At 39.9% G+C, this 20,198-nt stretch overlaps 1 protein-coding gene and 2 long non-coding RNA genes across 3 annotated transcripts; all 3 read left to right on the top strand.

Annotated features, from left to right (window-relative positions):
* The first annotated feature begins 7,896 nt into the window (after window positions 1–7,896).
* On the top strand, window positions 7,897–8,787 carry LOC147567861 (uncharacterized). Its single transcript, XM_086658623.1, has one exon. The coding sequence runs from the start codon at window positions 7,897–7,899 to the stop codon at window positions 8,785–8,787; it is 891 nt and encodes a 296-aa protein (XP_086514749.1).
* A 7,796-nt stretch (window positions 8,788–16,583) lies between these two features.
* Window positions 16,584–17,550, top strand: LOC147567860 (uncharacterized). The gene is made up of 2 exons (XR_015230879.1): window positions 16,584–17,057; window positions 17,334–17,550. It is a non-coding gene; the product is annotated as an uncharacterized LOC147567860 (long non-coding RNA).
* A 1,238-nt stretch (window positions 17,551–18,788) lies between these two features.
* On the top strand, window positions 18,789–19,277 carry LOC147567859 (uncharacterized). The gene is made up of 2 exons (XR_015230880.1): window positions 18,789–18,850; window positions 18,962–19,277. It is a non-coding gene; the product is annotated as an uncharacterized LOC147567859 (long non-coding RNA).
* Window positions 19,278–20,198: the final 921 nt, after the last annotated feature.

The raw sequence follows: 20,198 nt of genomic DNA, 5'->3' as shown, positions 1-20,198 counted from the left end.
TTCTGGAGTTTATGTCAACACCTTAGAACCACTTGGCCTACCAACTTTTGACTTGATTTCACTTATATCTCTCAACACAAGTCAATAAATGACCGATTTGATCTCTATTGTGAATCGAACTTGTGACCCCAAGATTTTCAGAATAGATGGACAACCAACTGTCCAAGCAGATGTTGGCTATCCCTCTTCCTTCTTTACTTGACTCCTACAAATCTCTCTCTCTCTTATTTTCTTTCTCGAGTAATTATTTTAGGCCGGCGCTTGATGAAACAAGAAAAAAATTTTGAGTATAAAATTTTAAAAGGAAAAGAGAATTTTGTCAATTTTTCTGGGACAACAAAACTTCATCTTCTTCCTCATAATCTCCCATGTATGACTACTGATTCCGGCCACCACCACCTTCGGATACCACGATAATTTCTCTCCACTTTCTTATCTCCCTTTGTCCTCCTCCCACTCTGTCTTTTTATTTGTTCCGACAGAGGCGATGGTTTCTTTTCGTGGAACGCAACAACTTGTTTGTAGGAAAACTAAATTTTGACTATACTTTTCTACCCAAAATTTTGTATTTCGAAAGATTTTGTTTTTTCACCAAAGGAATTTTCTTTACACCCCTTCATTTGTCTCTCTCATTTTTTTTCTATTCACGTAACTTGCACCGATCCTTATTTTTCATCTTCCTTCTAACGTAACTGCTTCGCCCTTTATTTATCTTTGTCTCGTTTTCCTTCTCATGTAACCTTTTTCCCCTTCCATCTATCTCTCTACTCCCTTGAATTGAGTAAGTGTTCTTTTCCAATGAAATCAGTTGCCAACTTGTTTGTTAATGACACCCGCTTCAGCCCACTATATGTAATCTGACATCCCCTTCGTGTATTAGTCATTATAATCTGACAACAATGGTAGTTGACATCCTCTTTTCCACAATTGCCTTCTTCATTTCTGCATTAGCTTTGCTTTCCACCATGGTTTTCTATAAGAACAGATCAAATTTTAAATACCATCTTCCACCTAGTCCACCAAGTTTACCAATAATTGACCATAAGCATCTCATCGATATAATCCCTTATAGATTCTTCCACAAGTTTTCATCTCGATACAGTTCTTTGTAACAGGATATATGATATAAGACGGATGGAAAATAAGAGATCCAACGATCAAGATGAGTTCAAGAAAAGAAGTACGTGTGTAACAAGTATGTACGTGACGGCTTGAGAAGACGAGATCTGGCGATCAAGAATAACTCAAGATATGTGAATATATTTCAAGATATATGAAGATCCATAATATGTACTTTCTTATATTTAGAATATCTCTTGCAACTGTCTAATGGTAATATTAGATAGATTTTACATTCTTTCCTAGTTAATTAGGAGAAACTAGGAAACCCTAAATATATGCGGTGATTATGAATGAAACAATTATTTCTCCGTGAGATGTAGGTCGTGTTGGAATTGGAGCCAATTTTGACTCGACCTGACTCATCAAACTCAGACACAGAATGCGCCATTGCATTTGTCTCATCGAGCTCTTAAACTTAGAACCAAGAATCACTCGAATCCGATTCCGGATGAATGAGAAATTCAACTTTGAAGTTCGTACGTAGTTCAGTTAATATAAGGGCTAAACGGAAAATAGGACAAATCCATTTGTGGACTGTTTAAGCGAAACCAGAGCGTCCAGATCAGGACGGCTCGCATTCACTCCGCGTGTTAGAAGGAGATCCAACGGTTGGGCTCTAATCTGTTCAGGATTGCTTCGGATAATGGCTAGTAGCGTTTGATCGACTACGATCTAACGGTCCGCGTATTCCGCGTGTCGGGCATGAATAGGACTGATCCCGAATCTTCAATCTAACAGTCATCTGGTTGCTTTGTTGGGCAGTTGTCGAGCTACATCGAACACCATCCAACGGTAGCCATTCCACCCGAGTTTTCTAGAGAAATCCAATGGTCCAAGTTGAGTCCGCCATTTTGAATAGATATGACCATTGACCCCAAAATACATATGTACCTATTGGAATCCTATTTAAACAAGCCAAACCCACTTCATTCATCATTCAATTCATTCCCTTCTTAAATCAGTATTCTGGTGTGTCTGGAATATAATTCTGATTTTAGAAATATTCTAGTATATCTAGAATTCTGAAGAAAGAAGTCTCTGAGTAAATTCCATCTATTTTCTTCTTCTCTTCTCTTTTGGAATCAGTATTCTGGTGTGTCTTGAAAATAATTCTGATTTTAGAATTATTCTGGTGTGTCTGGAATTCCAAAGAGAGAAGTATCCGAATGAAGTTATAATATTCAAGTATATAGAAGATCTATTCGCATCAGTCCAAGAGCTCATTTATTTACAAAGGTTTGTCCGCTTTCAGAACATAGAAGTACCATCTTAAATTCTGAAAGGATAGTCGTTGTATCCCGAAGGCATACACCCTAACCGTTGGTACTGTTACGAGGGTGTAAATGTCTTAAGGAAAGAGAATTTATTCTCGCCTCGACTCCATTAATTTTGTCTATCTCGGTTAATCCGAAAGAAGGATTACTGATAATCTGTTGAATGTCTATCTCTCTATAACTTAGAGAAAGAAAGTTCCCTATTTCAACCCAGACTCTGTCTTAATGAAGACAAGACAAAGATAAAATGAATTCAAACCATAACTAGAGGAACAACAATCTTAAGACATTTTATGACAATTATTTCTCTGGTTATAAGATTTTGATTTGGTTTTTTTGTTTTTGAGAAAAATGGCAAGAACAAGAACAACTTTACGGGGAAAATCAGAGAAGTTCAAGGGAATTGACTTCACCCGAAGCGCAAGCATCCCTCTCAAAACAGAGGCAAGTCGAAGAAAAATAAGAAGTTCGGTGAATGCTACAACTGTGGCAAACGAGGCCGCCTCGCCAAGGATTGCCGCTTCACAGATGGCAATCGACCAGGAAAAGTGAAGAACGAGGCTTCGTTTGTAAAAGACACCGCAAATCAGAATCAGTGTGTTATGATTACTGAAGCTGACAAAGTGTCTGAGAAACTTCAAAAGATGGACCTCTGTGTAATGGCATATGAAGTTAACTTGGTTAACAACCAGAGAGAATGGTGGTCGACACCGGGGCAAGTCGTCACATTTGTAGTGACAAAAGCCTATTTTCTTCCTATATGGAGGTAGCCGAAGGAGAGACCTTATTCAAGGAAAACGACTTGACCATCCCAGTCAAAGGAAAGTGGGAGATCACTGAGATTCATTTCAGATATAAAAGTGACTTTGAACGATCTACTTCATGTTCCAGACATTCAAAACAACTTGGTTTCTGGTTCTATTCTAAGTGAGAACGGGTTCAAACTAGTCTTTCTGTCAGATATCTTGATCTTATTTAAGAGAGGGATATATATTGGGAAGGGCGATTTTTGTGGGGGGTTATTTCAACTAAATGTTACCACTGTAATGCCGAAGGCACCTATTATTAATGAAATTAATAATTTTGTGTATATTGTTGAGTCCTCCAATATTTGTCACAAAAGACTAAGACATGTGAATAATAAGTCATTAAAGAAATTAATCAAATTGGGGTTAATTCCGAAACTTGAAATTGACTCAAGATGAACATGTGTAGAGTAAATAATAACTAAGACGTCATTCAAATCTTTAGACTTAATTCACAGCGATCTCTGTGACTTAAAGATGGTGGCAAAAGGTACTTCATCACCTTTATCGATGACTCTACTTGGTTCTGTTATATTACTTACTAAGGAGTAAGGATGAAGCAATCGAAAAGTTCGAGCTTTATAAAATCAAAGTTGAAACTCAACTTAAGAAAAATATGGAGGCTTTGAGAAACGATCGAGGGGGAGAGTATGAATCTCCTTTCGCCGAGATTTTTGCCAAGAATGGTATAGTTCATCAAACGGTGACTCTTTTGGTATAACAGAGTAAAGAACAGAATGCTAAAAGGGATAAATCAGTGGAGATTGAAAACGATGATCAATCTAATCTCGCTGGGTCTTGTGAAGTATTTCACTAAAGGCTATCACTAGCCATGGGTAGAAATAAGGTTCAACACAAGGTTCTCGATTATAGAGATATTGAAGAGCTAAGCACACCCTGACCACCATGTATGAACGGAAATATGGGTGTGAAAACGGCTATCAAGAATATGGACAGACATCAAGGATGTTAAGATAAGTCTTGAATACTTGATCCTAAAGATTCGATTCGATGATGAATTAAAGAAGACAACTGCAAAGGCGAGCGGAGAAGTGTGTCAAGCGAAATTTCGAAACCTAAACGGTTAGACAAGGCCGAAGAAAGAATGTTCTCGTCATACAAAAAGTTACAAAACGATGAAGTGTTCGAAAGAATTCATCGGTCTGAGATAATGAAAATTACGTGAAACGGTCTCCAATACAAAGTTGGCAGACAAAGTACAATTCTGAAATTAAACTTATCTTCCAGAAAGTAAGTTATTTCGCCTAACATATTCAAACGGTAAATCTGTATAATTCACAGAATGGTCCATTATAAGTCCTCATAGGAAACCTAGTCTTCTTAGATAGATAAGTGGATTAGGGTTAATATGACATAAATATTACGTCATTCTGTTTAGACCTGACTCGAGTAGTAAATTCAAGGGTCTTAATAAGATTTTCGGTTCAAGAGTGCGAACGGAATCTAGAGACGAAGAAGGACAAAATATGGAATGATAACTTTGGTGATCATGTGATAGTTTTTCAAGCAAGTATATATATTAAGACATATAGCTTAAGAAAAGAGTTTAAAAAGAAACTCACCTATGCTAAATTTGAAAGGTTCTAATGATCATAAATTATCATTTTATGAACGCTACACTAAAGGAGTTGTGTAAGAAAATAGTTTTTTCAAAAAGGAGAATTAACTGGTTACCCAAGAACTGGGGTGACAGATATTGTTAAGTATCTAGATGGTACCCTATACGATGTATTATAAGATTCCATCCAAGTTGATGATTAAAAGACAATAATCTAGAAATGTGGGGGAACCGAGAAGGAACCGAAAAGCCAATTATAAAGAAATAAATGGCATAAAAGTCTCGAAATTCTCCTAAATATATAACATCATAAAGACGTGGGAAGAGGGAAATTAGGGAGTACCTCAGAAACCAGATTTAGCCAAAAAGAAATTTCGTCGATATGGTTTCATTGAACTAAGAACTATAATTATATTCATTCAGCTGTGACAAAATTACGAAATCAAGTATGTGAATATAAGTGATGAAGTAAACTTCTAACTAAGAATTCAGTCAACAAATCTTGAAAAACACAAACAGAAAGAACTTCTCTTTTTAACCCTAAACTAAGAAACGAGATTCAACGGTGAATCATTTGTTCAAGATAACAGACGTTATTAGTCAAGAATAAAGGAGAGTTCTAGAAAATATGATCCCAGTATTCTTCCAGATTGAACCGTTACTCATGATTGATAATTTAAAGTGCATGTTTGGACTGAGGAAGGTAGAATAACCACTCACGGACCACGATAAACATAAACACTTGAATTTAAACCTGATGATGCACAAAATTTCTAGACGTTGACTAACGTCAAAGAGTCAAGAACAGACCTGAAGTCCAACGTCTCAACCTGGCTTAAGGTAACAGAACAGCTAAGCCCTCAACACTCCGCCACCTACGCCCCTAACTAGGAGGTCGGCTGGAGGTATCAACCCTGTTTCGCCCCCGGCAAAAATAGATCAGCTCTTAAATCTCTAAAGGAATGAGGGGGTCCATGTAAGTTAGGTCGATGCGTCACACCCTAAACTGGGGAGGCAGAAGCTGAAGGATATAGTTCTTTGGTCTGAAGGAGATGTCCTTCCGAAGAAGTGTCCTTCGACCAAGATGGAAATGCGTACAATTTTTCAGTTAGATGACTTTATCCGTAAGATCATCTTGTCCGGTCCAATTAGGGATCATAATGCTTAGCTAGAAGCCGCTTACGATCGTCATATCACTTCGACAATCCGCGACTAACATAGACCGGATCCTGCAAACGGTCACACCAAAGAGTGGTAGCTTGATCGGAGAGAGTTGACTCATGGAAGCTTGCCTATAGATGGATATGATCCAGTCTGATAGTGCCAAAAAGATAGAAAGAATCGGGCTCGAAAGAGAAGCCTGAAAAGTGGTAACACCCACAAATAGGGTGTCTTGACCAAGCCCGGTAAGGGAATGGTCAGGACCGGCCTTATAAGGTGGGTGGGACGGCCAGGGTAAGCCCACTAATGGGCTTAAGTGGCCGGCCCCACCATGTTAAGGGGACAAACCCTAATTTCACTTAAAAGGGTATTAAGGAAAATTCGGGTGTTTATCTTTTTTGAGACTCTTATTGAAACCTAATTTGAGTGAGACTCCTATTAGGGTTTCTATATATAAGGATCATTAGAGTTTAGAAAAAGTTGTTGGATTTTTCTCAGGAGAAAACTTCATCTCTCTCACAATATACAACTAAGTGGAGAGAGAGGGTTTTAGAGAAAAAGCTCTCAATCTATCTATGGAGTCAAAAGAAGAATGGTTCTTCTTATCAACCTTCAATGGAGTTCTAGCAGACTACAAAGAAGGGAGATCAAGTTATTTACTTAGGTGTCTCAAGTAGAGAAGCGACAATTACATCTCTCATCTTCGGGATAAAGGAGTTGGAATCTAATTCGAGGAAAGCGAATTCAGGTATTCCTCTTTATGTTTCTAGTTCATTATTAGTTCATGCAAATTATCCTGGAAACATCTCAAAGAGTATTAAAGGAGGAAACATCTCCAAGAAGATCTATCACCTCGGCAGGATATCTACGAAGGATCTTTGAACTTAGGAACTTCTATTTATCCTAGATACGAGATAATTACAAGGGAAACCCTAACCATGAATAATGGGAAACTTCCCTAAACGGTGGATCACAACCGCCTCATCTAAACCGTCTAAATACAGTCAGTTTACTTCAGCCTATAAAAGGGCCCCCCATCGTCTTCTATAGAGGACAAGCTTTGACACGATCTCTCAACTAGAAAGATCACCCCTTACACAGAGTTCCCATAACTCTCACCATAAAAGGTTCAACCAATATTCAATCTTTTACTGCAAAGAGCAACCTAACTGTCTTGAGCGTCGGAGCGGTTTTCGAACCCTTTGCAGGTTTTCCCCCACGAATCATGAGCTGAAGGAAGGAGCAGGAGATGGAGCAAGGAGCAGGAGCTGGAGCCAGGAGCAGGCGAAAGGAATCTCAATCAACTTAACAGAATATTCTATCATAACAGACGCTTTAATGCATCAAGTCCCAGTTTCATGCTGATACAACAGAAGGCCATTTTTTTACATCAGCATTTGGCGCTAGAAGGAGGGGATCTCTCGAGCAATATCATCAATTCGTTACCCAAATTCTCTCTCAATCTCAAAACTAACCGTTTTTCGTAGCCCTTCAGGCAACCATGTCTTCGGATCACCATAACCCTCAAGGGTCTCAAGCTAGGCTTCCTCATCCGATCATACTCATGGCCGAAATCGAGCAACTTAAGGTTGATCAGTTACAAATGGAGGAAGAGATGAAGCGATTACAGGAAAACCTTCGCAAAGCGGAGATGGCCAGGAAGGACCCAACAGAGGAATGAATGGGGGCAATCAAGATTCGAGCTCGCAAGTTCTTCTCCTCACTAGTCAACACTTTCTCGCCTAGGACAACGGTCGGATAACTGAGGCCTGGTGACCAGATGTACCTAGAGATAATACTAGACGTCGCCAGAGTGTTGGATCCGAACAGACCATACATCCCTAAGCCTGTGGAAGTTGGTGAAGGACGCATAGATTACCCGACCATCAGTGAGGTATTCATACATCAGGTGGCGGAACTGACCCAGACCCGAGAAAACGAAAAGCTATCGTGAATGGCGATAATGAATCAACCCCCTCTTAGTAAGGAAATATTAGAGGCTGAGAAGCCCAAGAACTTCAAGTGCCCCGCGCTCGAGCATTATCACGGTCTAGAAGATCCAGTGGTATTTGTCAACAACTACGACTCGGTAATGAATCTCTGTACGACCAACCAAAATGTGTGGTGCGTGGTCTTCGCTACGATCCTGAAGGGACCAGCGCTAGCACCTGGTTCGATTAAATCATTTGAAGATCTTGCACAAGCCTTTTACGACGCTTTCCGCGGCAGTGCCACAATCGAAAGAAAGACCGACAACCTATTTAACATCGTCCAAAGAAAGAGTGAGTTTCTTACAAGCTATTGGCAAAGGTTCCGGGATTTCATGGTGAAAATTCCGGATCTCGAGCAAAAAGTCGCGTTCTCGGCCCCGAAAAGATGTCTCAGACAGGATGTTATTATACGAGACATTTCAAGCAACGAACCCGACACCCTTAGAGAACTTATAGAAAGGGTTCAGCAGTTCATAAGAAAAGAAGAGAACTATCGAAGGATGAAGGAAGTGGCTAACATCCCATACGAAGCAGAACCGCCCAGAAGGAAGGAATGCGAGGAGGCGAAGCCCCCCAGAGAGCCTTATCGAAACAGGCAAGGGATGCCTGACTTCTCCACCTTCACCCCTTTGACGAAAGGCAGGGAGGAAATTTTGCAGATCCTCGTTTCAAAGGAAAAAGTGCAGCTGCCTAAACCTAATGATGATAAGGAAGAATTTGGCCCTAGGGACATGACGACTTGGTGCGCCTTCCATCGAGGATATTGCTATAGAACTGATAAATGTCGACACCTCAAGAACTTGATAGAGGAGCTCGTAAGGAAAGGAGAGCTAGATAAGTATATCAAGAAATAACACCATCCTTATGAATACAAAAGGTCCGCGAATAAAGGTGGAATCCGATCAGGTCTTGACACCAATACACAGTCCACGTCCGCCAAGAAAGTGGCTAAAGGATCCGAGGAGCACACAAGAATAATAGGCAACATCAACACCATTGCTGGAGGCCTGACCCTCAGCGGGAACACTAAGGGCGAGCAACGCAGGTATGCTAACGAAGCAAAGACTTTGTCGGCCCTGTTGACCAAACTTTGCGTGGAGGTGCCGCCTATAGTCTTAACGGACAACGACTTAATAAGGGTGATTACCCCACACGCCGATCCGCTGGTAATAACAGCCGTGGTAGCCAACTGGAACGTGGGACGTATCTTAGTCGACACAAGTAGCTCTACAGAAGTCATGAGCAGGACATGCTTCCACAAACTCGGGGTAAGTCCTCAATATCTCAAACCTTACAAGTCTTGCTTGACAGGATTCGCTGATAACCAAGTTGAAATCGACGGGATCGTATCACTACCCATGCTGATCGGAGACAGAGTAACGAACAAGACTATGATGCTAAATTTTTCCATAGTCGATAAGCTATAGGCCTGCAACATCATCTTAGGCAGGAACTTCTGAGAGAGTCTGGGGCGATCGTCTCTATGAACCACTTGATGATGAAATTCTCAATCCCGGGAATGAGTCTGGTGGGAACAGTTCGGGGAACCCAAGAGACAGCATGAGAATGCTATCTAATCTCAACCAGAAACTGCAAAAAGGAGATGACTACTCCAATCAACGCTAGAGAGGATGGAGTCCTTTATGACGACCCCACAGCAGACATGCAGGAGTAAGGCGAGAATCGTCTAGGTACGACGAACAACTTTTACAAATATTTCTTTTCAATTTCTTTTAAAATAAAGCCGCTAGGCCGGAATGTTGCGCTACAAGCTGTAATATCTATTAATAAATAATACTTTTTCAAAACAAATATTATACAAGGAGAAGTCCTAATCTAAACTAGTTGTGCTCAAGCCGACGAACAAGGAAAAGTCACAGTCTAAACTAGTTGTGCTCAAGCCGACAAATAAGGAGAAGTACTAGTTAATCGAGTCGTGCTCAAGCCTGCAAAACAGCCCTGGTAGAGATAGCAAGGACCAGGGGCCCAAAGAGAAGTCCTAGTTAAACTAGTCATGCTCAAGCCGACAAAACAACCTTGGTAGCGAAAACAACGACCAGGGGCCCACAGAGAACTCCTCGTTAACCTAGTCGTTCTCAAGCCGACGAAACAACCTTGGTAGCGAAAGCAACGACCAGGGGCCAAGGGGGAGCCCTAGCAAAACTTCGAATCTGTTCAGTAATCGATTATGCAGTGCTAACTTGGTTCTGTTTTGCAGAATGAATTAGTAAGACTACGTCATGATAGAACATGTCTAACTTCCTTTTTTGTTGCATGCGCGATCATTCAGAGCATGCGTAGTAAGTTAGGAGAATTGCATTAGTAAGTTGGGATTATACTAACAAGTAATTGACTTCCTTGGTCAAAACTCTTATGTATTTTCAGGAACAAAGAAAAAAAACGGAGTTCATTTGACAAAAACACATGTACAGTAGAGAGGAAAAACAAAAGGGTTATTTCCCTAATAGCCCCCAACTTTGTGACCAGCTTCCCGCCTGGCCCCCTAAATTAGCAAAAATACCCATATGGCCCCCTTTTTCAGTTATCCTTAACTTCCCTTACTCTCTCTCCTCCATCTCTTTTTCTCTCTCTGGCAAGTCACGCCACATTATCTTCTCCGGCATAAGTCGCCGGTCGGCCAAATTTTCGGCCGGGGACTTTCAAAATTTTTTTTTTATTCTCTTTCTCTCTCTCCAAGAAAAAAAAAATTTCTCTCACATCTCTCTCTTTCTCATCACGAACAGACCTCCGGCGAAGGGAAACCCCCTTCGCCGGAGTTTAGAGAGAGAGAGATGTGAGAGAAAAAAAAAAATTTTTTTTTTTTGGAGAGAGAGAGAGAATAAAAAAAAATTGAAGGTCCCCGGCCGGAGACTTATGCCGGAGAAGATGATGATGTGGCGTGACTTGGTAAAGAGAGAAAAAGAGATGGAGGAGAGAGAGTAACGGAAGTTAAAGATAACTTAAAAAGGGGGCCATATGGGTATTTTTGCTAATTTAGGGGGCCAGGCGGGAAGCTGGTCACAAAGTTGGGGGCTATTAGGGAAATAACCCAAAACAAAAATAAGTAACTTAAAACTACTACACATTAGAAGAAGACGAACAGGGAGACGAAGGAAAAAGAATTACCACATCAGAAGGAACTAATTGCACAGAAGTGGTCATAACCACCGCGATAAGCCGCCGTCCACCAGATGGATCAAATACCCCATCACTTCGAAGGTCACCGGTCGACCGTCACTTAGAACCCCTCTCTGAGTAAAATGCAGGGAACAAAAGGGGTCGCCAGCAAGTGCCGTCTCCAGATTCTTGAAGATAGTCAGGCCCATAAAACGAGGATTCCTGATGAAACCCTCGCCTTCGACTTCAATACGGAAACAAGGAATAAAGAAATCATTAGTAACGAGAATTAAGTAGAAACTAACCCTAAGGTTATCTCTGGGGAGAACCCGCCGAATCAACAAGGTAGCCATGAGGGAAATGATGGGATCATCTTTCAATCCAAGTTAGGTATTTAAAGGACAAGACAGTTGGAACGAATAAGCGCGGTCACCAAGGGGCTCTTATGAACCGACGAAGTTTTAACACACAAGAAAACGAAGAAACAAGATAGGAACAAGGTTTAAAAAGAAACAACCAAGTTCTTATTTATTCCAAAACAGTATCTATTACAGAAGAAATTACAATTAAGGACACCAAATCCAGCACCGACATTCGGGTCAATTACAAAAGAAATTTCAAGAGAAAAATAAAGAATGGTCACATAAAAGAGGGTGACGGACCCGCCGAAGTCAAATCAACCAACACCCACAACATGCAGAAATTACAAACATGATACTTGGAGAAAAAACGTGATTAACATCCAAAGTCCCCTACGGGGATAAAGAACAAGGGATGGAAACATTTCCGAAAAGCAGAAAAAGAGGACAGAAGTCAGGCGATCGATAGAAACTCGATACCCAACCGCTACCCGAGTGGATCACCAACCGCTGATCGACGCACAACAAGGAAGGGTAACCACCTCCATACGCCAACATGAGCATCACCAACCGGAGTAACTTCGGACGACGAGGACCCATGGGGGTAGCCGTCCCCATTATTGGAAACCCCACCTTTAGCCGTCACCATCATTAAAAAAACGTCTCTAAAAAAAGTACCAAATATAAACTCAAACAAGGGTCTCATCTCGAAACTTCTAACAAAATGGGAGTTGAAGGAGAATATCGAAAGATTTTGAAGAAAAGGTTAAGTGTTGAAGAAAATTCCGCTTATACGACATTAGTAGACACCACCAATACCCAACACTCGGACGCGCCAGACACGTCCTAGACGCATCTAGATGCGCCTGGAGTCGCGTCCCTAGTCTTGGTCCTAGACCGAGACCAGTTGGATATGTCCAAGACGCGTATGTCTCGGACAATCCTAGTCCGTCTCGGACTAGGATTCCCAGACGCGTCTGGGATATCCGAGATATGCTCGGAGCATATCTCGGACTCCCAGTTCGGATGGGGCTAGGGGTCGCGATCCTATTAGGACCGGGACTTCCAGTTCCGTGTTCCACGGTCTCGGGACACTGTCCCGAGACCTGCTGGACCGTCCGGACGCGTCCTGGTCGGTCCGGCTGGAGGTATTTTTGGGTATTTCCAAAAATATCTCCTCCAACCTTCTTCTTCTTTCTTTTCCCTGTTTTAATGGTGTTTTAGTTGCTGTTTTTGCCCTATTCACCACCCAAAATCCATGATTTTGAAATCCAACACTCTTTCCAAAAACATATAATTTTGACTATTTTATGCATTGAAACCCTTTCATATACATGTTTGAAATTGTTCTAAAACTTTTTAAACTAATCAAAACTTTGTCTGAATCTATATTCAAACTATTCTATCTATCAATCTAAAGTTCGAATCTAATTCGTTCTGGCCAAAGATAGTTTCATGCAAACGGCTTGTGATGCCACCGTTGGGGTTTACATGTATCTAATACATAACCTAATCATGTTACGAGTATTGGTAGCAGAATCTCAATCATCTAATGATTAATACTAGGTTGTCCAGGATCTATACATGGACATATCAATGAACTAGAATGAAGAAGAATAACTTTAATTCGCTTCCCTCGAACAAAATTCTAACTAGATTCGGAAGATCAAGAACTTCAAGTGAAGCTCCTCTACTTGAGACACCGAATTGTATAACTCGAACTCCCTTCGATTGAGTCAGCTAGGACCTTCTTGAAGGTTGAGATGAACAAATGCATCTTCTAGACTTGATAGAAAGAATGGGAGCTTTTCTCTAAAATCTTCTTCTCTCTTAGATGTGTGAGAGAGATGATTTCTTCTGAGAAACTCTACACCTTTTCTGAACTACTAATGAGACTTTATATAGGCATTACCTTAGTAGAGTCCTACTCAAATAAGGAATCCTAAAAAGTCTCTTTCAGAAAAGATAAGTACAAGTGTTTAAACCAATCTGGACTCTGTTTATGCGGAAAACCCTAATCAGGGTTTCCTTCCCATATGGCCGTCCAGAGCAGCCCTTAATGGGCTTGCTCTGTTCGGCCCAACCCTTATTAGTGGCCGGCCAGGAGATCTCCCCTTAAGGGAATCCCCGGCTGCCCCTAAAATCGGGTTTTAACCTTTTCAGACCTCCTTTTCAAGCCCGATTCTTTCTATCTTTCAGACTGGATCATATCCATCTGTTTACATGTTTCCATTAGTCTATCCTCACTGTTCGAGTTACCAATTCTTATGTATAACCCGTTGTAGGATCCGGTCTATGTTAGCCGCGGATAACCGAAGTGATCCGACAATCGTAAGTGGCTTCTAGCTAAGCATTACGACTCCTAATTGAACAGGATTGATTGATCCTCCAATAAAGTCATCAATATCCTATGAGCCAAATCATACGCATTGCCATCTTGGTCGAAGGACATTCCTTTAAAAGGATATACCTTCAGACTCCAAGGAGATATATCCTTCACTACCTACACCCCTAACTGGGAGGTAAACTAAAGGTATCAGCCTTGTTTGGCCCCCGACACAAACTGATCAGCTCTGGGCCTCTAAAAGGAATGAGGGGGTCCGCGTAAGTTAGATCGATGCCTCACACCCTAAAATGGGGAGGCAGAAGCACGCCAACAGCTTACCAACTCAATTCCGGAATCTCTTTAAAGATCTCAGTCGGCTACAGATCTTAAGTGTTTAAGTAAGTTTGGACTTCAAGAGTCTCACGGGAGGAAACATCTCCCAGAAGATCTATCACCTCGACAGGATATCTACGAAGGATCCTTGAACTTATTAACTTCTATTTATCTTAGATACGAGCTAACTACAAGGGAAACCATAACCACGAACAGTGGGAAACTTCCCTAAACGGTGGATCACAACCGCCTAATCTAGACCGTCTAAAAATAGTCGGTCTACTTCAATCTATAAAAGGTCCCCCCATCGTCTTCCACAAGACACGATCTCTTGACCAAAAAGATCACCACTTACACAGAGTTCCCATAACTCGCCCCCAAAAGGATCAATCAATATTCATTCTTTTACTGCAGAGAGCAACCTGGCTGCCTTGAGCGTCGGGCGGTTTTTTAAACCCTTTGCAGGCTTTCCCCTCAGGAATCAAGGAGCGGGAGCGTGGAACCAGAGCTGGAGCGAGGAATAGAAGCAGGAAGCACGAATCACAATCAACTTACCAGAATATTCGATCATAACGGACGTTGTCATGCGTCAAATCCCAATTTCATGTTGATATAACTGAAAAACATTTTGAGTTAATTCCTATATGGCCCCCTACTTTGTGACCAGCTTCCTTTATGGCCCCCTTTTTTTTCGTAAATTCAAATATGGCCCCCTTTTTTGATGTAATTGTCCTAACTACCCTTCCTTTAAATCTTTTTTCAAAATTAAAAATAAAAATAAAATTATAATTCCACCTCATTACCTCTCCACCACACATCTCTCTCCATGTCAACTCTCTCTCTCCACATCACCTCTCTTTCCAACTCACCTCTCTCTCTCTCTCCAACTCACCCCTCTCCGGATTTTTAGAGAGAGAGACCCCCTTCGCGGTTCCGGCGAAGGGAAACCCCCTTCGCCGGATTTTTAGAGAGAGAGAGAGATGAGAGAAATTTTTTTTTTTTTTTTTTTTTGGAAGTCGCCGGCCGGAAAAATCTCCGGCCGGCGACTTCAATCGGAGAAGATGAAGGTGAGTTGGAGAGAGAGAGGGGTGAGTTGCAGAGAGAGAGAGGGGTGAGTTGGAGAGAGAGAGAGAGGTGAGTTGGGAAGAGAGAGAGGTGAGTTGGAAAGATAGGGGTGAGTTGTAGAGAAAGATGAGGTGGAGAGAGAGAGAGGGGTGAGGTGGAAATAACCTTTTTTAAATGTTTTAAATTTAGAATTAAGAAGGGTAGTAATGACATTTACTTGAAAATAGGGGGCTATATTTGAATTTACGAAAAAAAGGGGGCCATAAAGGAAGCTGGTCACAAAGTAGGGGGCCATACAGGAATTAACTCAAACATTTTTTGACATCAACATTATCCATCATAAATAAGCTCCCATACTCCATCTAAATTCTTCAATCTCTCTGAATCAATAACCAAATAAAAAAAACATTCAGTTTTAGAGAGAGAAAGTGATGGGTCTTGATAAGATAACCTTAGATATTATCAGGAAGCTTGAAGATCAGATCCAATCTAGACCCAGAGTTTTACACTTAGGAATCTCTGATTTCTTTGATTTAATCACTGGTACTGGCCTTGGTGATATTTAGACTTCAATGTTAACTTCTCACGACGGTAATGGTCATTTATTGTTCTCTACAAATGAAAATGGATACCCTACTTTTTTCCTATTTTGTTGGGATGAAGATTTATTGCCTTTTTGTTAAACCTTCCTAGTCAATATAGGTAATGGTTTTGGTGGAAGAGATAAAGATAGGGAGTTAAGGAGAAATGTGTAGGATTAGATGAGTTTATCTCTCTTATCTATTTCTCTTTCTAGAAATACGCCAAAGGGTTACCCGGGGGCAATTATGGAAACAAAATAGTTACAAGTTAAAGATAACTGACGGTTTTTAAAAAAGGGAGTCAATTTTGAATTTACGAAAAATAGGAGACCAAAAGGAAAGCTGGTCCCAAAGTAGGGGGCCAAAAAGGAAATAACTCTTATTAATTTTGAAATCTATTTTACAAAGATGACTAAAATTGTTTAAATGAGGTTGATATTTTAAGAATTAAGTGAAGTTAAATAAATTAAGTGTACTTTCTGTTAGATTGTTGTTAATTTGCACGGAAGAATTTGAGAATGTCAGAGATAAATTCCTCATTTTAATTATAGTTTAAATTTAATTTTCTCCTCCTCGAAGGTGTTAGCCAAGAGAAATCTGTTGCGTCCACGGTACACGGCGGGAACTTAGTCTTGATAATGTATCAATGCCTTGTAATGACTAACTCTTAGTAGAGTTCTCAAAAAAATGAAAAGTAAATAGGGACATGAAGATATTGTTTAACGCGACAAAAAAAAAAAAGTAGATTTCATACTACATAATTTCTTTCCTATTTCTTTTGTTTGGACAAAAGAAAGTAACTCTTTCCTTAACATTATCTAGCAACAGAAATGGTTCCACTTTATAATATGCAAAAAGAAAAAAAAAATAGGGAGAATTACTGAAACCCCCACCTTTTCATAATGCAGATTACTGAAACCCCCACCTTTCATTTATAATTACAAAAACCCCCACCTTTTTGAATTTTTCCGTCATATTTAACAGCATGGGGCCGTTAGTGATGTGTATTGACCGAATTGCCCATTTGTTAAACAAGCCCATACTTTACAAAGTCAAAAATCTGGGCGCCTTCGAGAAACCCTGTGGGGGCTAATAACTAGCTCTATCTTCTCCCACCAAGCCCCCACGGGAAATGGATTTCCGAGCAGGGAAATCACGGTTAAACCAGCTCTATCTTCTCTCCTTCCATCTCTCTCTTCCCATCCTCCATTGAAGGTTCTCTCTCTCTCTCCCTTAACCGAAGGTGTTCTCTCTCTCTCTCTCTCTATCTCTCAGGTGTTCTCTATCTCTCTCGAAGGCATCCTCCTTTGAAGGTTCTCTCTTTCTCTCTCCCTTAACCGAAGGTACTCTCTCTCTCTCTCTAGATTTCAATTCTGAAATTCCAGAATCTTTAATGGTAAATGTGTTACCTTTAACAACTCTACCGATTTTAATGGAGAAATCAAAACCCTAAAACTCAGAATTGAAAGGGGTTGCTATGTTTAATGGAGAAAACACGAATGATTATAATGATGATGAATCAGTACCAATTGTTGAAAGATTGAAGTCTCTTAGGTATTATTTATATATCTCTACTACTACTTCGTCCACAAATCCAGTTTTTCTTTTCTTTTTTTTAGAATCTGCTTGCTTGCTTGCTTGCTTGATGACGATGATGGAGAAATCAAAAAAGGAAAATGAAATGGGAAATTAGGGTTACACGGCTGTCATTCAAATTCCAGATTACTGTAATTCATCTTCTTATGGGAAATTAGGGGTTGCTATGTTTAAGGGTATTAAGCTAAAACATAGTGTAATTCATCTTCTTCTATTACTGTAATTCATCTTCTTCTATTACTCTTGTGTTTCATCTTCTTCTATTACTTCACTGTAATTCATCTTCTTCTATTACTCGGGTTAATCCTTATCATTATTCTCTTTGCTAAGATACTACCCATGTTTATAAGATGGATTAACGAAAGAAACCCCGAAGGTAGACCAATGATCGGATCGGATTTAGTACTATTTGTAGTTATTATGATGGTTTTATGTAGTTCGGGTCCGATTCTTATTGGGTATAGCCCGACAATGGCTTCGTACTAAATCCAGCTGAACCCATTTGTTCACTTGTCTAAGTTGATGCTCTTGATTCTGGGTCTTTTTCTTTCTTGGAACTTTGAATCAATATAAATAAGAAAAACTCTTGGAGGTCAGGCAACACCCCTCCTGGAGGACAAGAAAAAAAAAACACCCGCGTTAAGACGCAAGAAGGTTTTGTTGATGTAGTTGCCTACCCCTGTTATTGTATTGTCTACCTCCATTTTGTTTTTGTAGTTGTCCACGCCCTAAAGAAGAATTTCATCAACGCGTCATGTGCTACCATGACCTCGTAAAGATTAAAAGTTTAGCCCAATCCTTCCCCAGCGCCCTTTGGACTAGGTGTATGATCGAACTCAAGGCTACTGATTTCCCTTTTAAAATCGCTTTGTTGTGGGATATCCAAATACACCGAAAGATGACGTGTTGTATGGACTTCCAAAGAGCTTGACTCTCCGAGTTTTTGTTACATACCATATGGTAACTTAGGATGCTCACATAGTTAATAGATAGGGGGAGGACAAAGTTGGAGAATCCTACATCTACACTTTTCTAAGGTAAGCCTGTGTACATTCAATCTTTCTGTTTAATATAATAAAAGGTTGACTATTTTCGAAGTAACTTTAGTTTTTGGCATACTAAGACTTAGTGTGATATGATATCAAACCGAGGGTGTAGTTAGGAGAGATTCGAGTGGAAGTTTTAACTTGCGATTTGAAGGAAAGTGGAGGGAGTTAATAGGACTTCGGCATTCATACTTTCTATGTACAAAATAATACTTATTTCTCATTGTGTTGTTTTGAATCTACTCTATCCTTTTTGGTCAATGAAATTTCTTCCTCTGCCTTCATTTATTGATATTTCCAATAAAGTTATGGTTATACTCTACCTGAATTTCAGAAAAGTGATCCTAGTATTTCTGCACGGCTCTTTGAGTATGACAAACGTTTTGAGCAATACGGAAGTGATTTTACATTTTACGATTACAATGTACCAGAAGAGTTACCAGAGGAGTTGAAGCATAGTTTACCAGGTCATTGTAGCAGATCCTCCTTATCTGGTGAGTGGTGAGAAGATATTATATTTACACTTTGTCCGGACTTACCAATTCAGGGGCAGTACAAGAGGAGAGAGCTGCTGAACTATTGGGCGTGTATCCATGTTGTTTCAGGCCTAATCACTCTAACAAGCTAGGAATCGAGTTCCGGCTGTTTACGAACTATGACCCTGGCGAGAGCTTTGGTGGTTGGGAAAACCACAGACAGTGAAACTGTTTTGACCATTTTGAGATCAGATAAGCTCGGCTTTTTATCATTCGGCATCATAACTCGCATTATTCAGATCTTAGAACTACAACAATAAGAACTACAACTACCACAATGAAATGAAATTACAAGTAGACATTAAAACTTAAATTTAAAACCACAGACATTAAAACTACCACAATAAGAACTACACAATAAGAACTACAACTACCACAATAAGAACTACAACTACTAAAAGACATAAAATGAAATTACAAGTAGACATTAAAACCTAAAAGACATAACTACCACAATAGACATTAAAACCTAAATTTAAGTTTTTGTGCAATTCCTTCGCATATATCATCTAATGTGATATCTAATTTGGACTTGTTTTTCTTCGATATAACATCGGACAACCAGAGAAATTTGTTGAGTTCATTCTTGAACCACCAAAATCCACCGCATTCGGGAAATTGGCGAGTAAGAAATTTTTCACCAAATGAATTAGGTTTGCCGAATACCATCAATTTCCGAATTCCATTGCAATTGTCGTTTGTGCATCTAGAATACATCCATGAACAGTCTAACACCGAATGTCCTTGTTGATCGCAAAGTTGACAAATAACCTAAACATAGTGAATATTGAAAAATCAGTAATTATATAAATCAATCAAAAGAACTAAAGTAAAAAAAACTACCTCTTGTTGTGATCTTGCATTTTGATACATATTTGATGAGCTTGAAGAAGCCATTAAATAACTAAAGTAAAACTTGTTGATGGAAGGGGTGAAGTTTATATGGTGGTCTCAAACTTGGGTTTAAATAGAAAAAAAAATTGCATAAAAAGGAGCAAAAAGCAGTCAAAAGTGGTCAAAAGGTGGGGGTTTTTGTAATTATAAATGAAAGGTGGGGGTTTCAGTAATGTGCATATTGAAAAGGTGGGGGTTTCAGTAAGAGTCCAAGTCTGTTTAGAAAAGGTGAGGGTTTCAGTAAGTGTATTAGAAAAGGTGGGGGTTTTAGTAAGTTTATTATGAAAAGGTGGGGGTTTTAGTAAGAGGGGTAACAAAGTAATATTTAAAAGTATAAAGTTAAATCTAACAGAATTTTAAAAAAGGTGGGGGTTTTTGTAATTATAAATGAAAGGTGGGGGTTTCAGTAATC

This window comes from Eschscholzia californica, unplaced genomic scaffold (genome assembly GCF_041429995.1).
Source record: "Eschscholzia californica isolate CP2 unplaced genomic scaffold, dmEscCali1.0.p SCAF_1, whole genome shotgun sequence".
In the NCBI taxonomy this organism is placed as follows: domain Eukaryota; kingdom Viridiplantae; phylum Streptophyta; class Magnoliopsida; order Ranunculales; family Papaveraceae; genus Eschscholzia; species Eschscholzia californica.
Note: the sequence above shows the minus strand (reverse complement) of the source record. Positions and strands in the feature narration are given on the sequence as shown.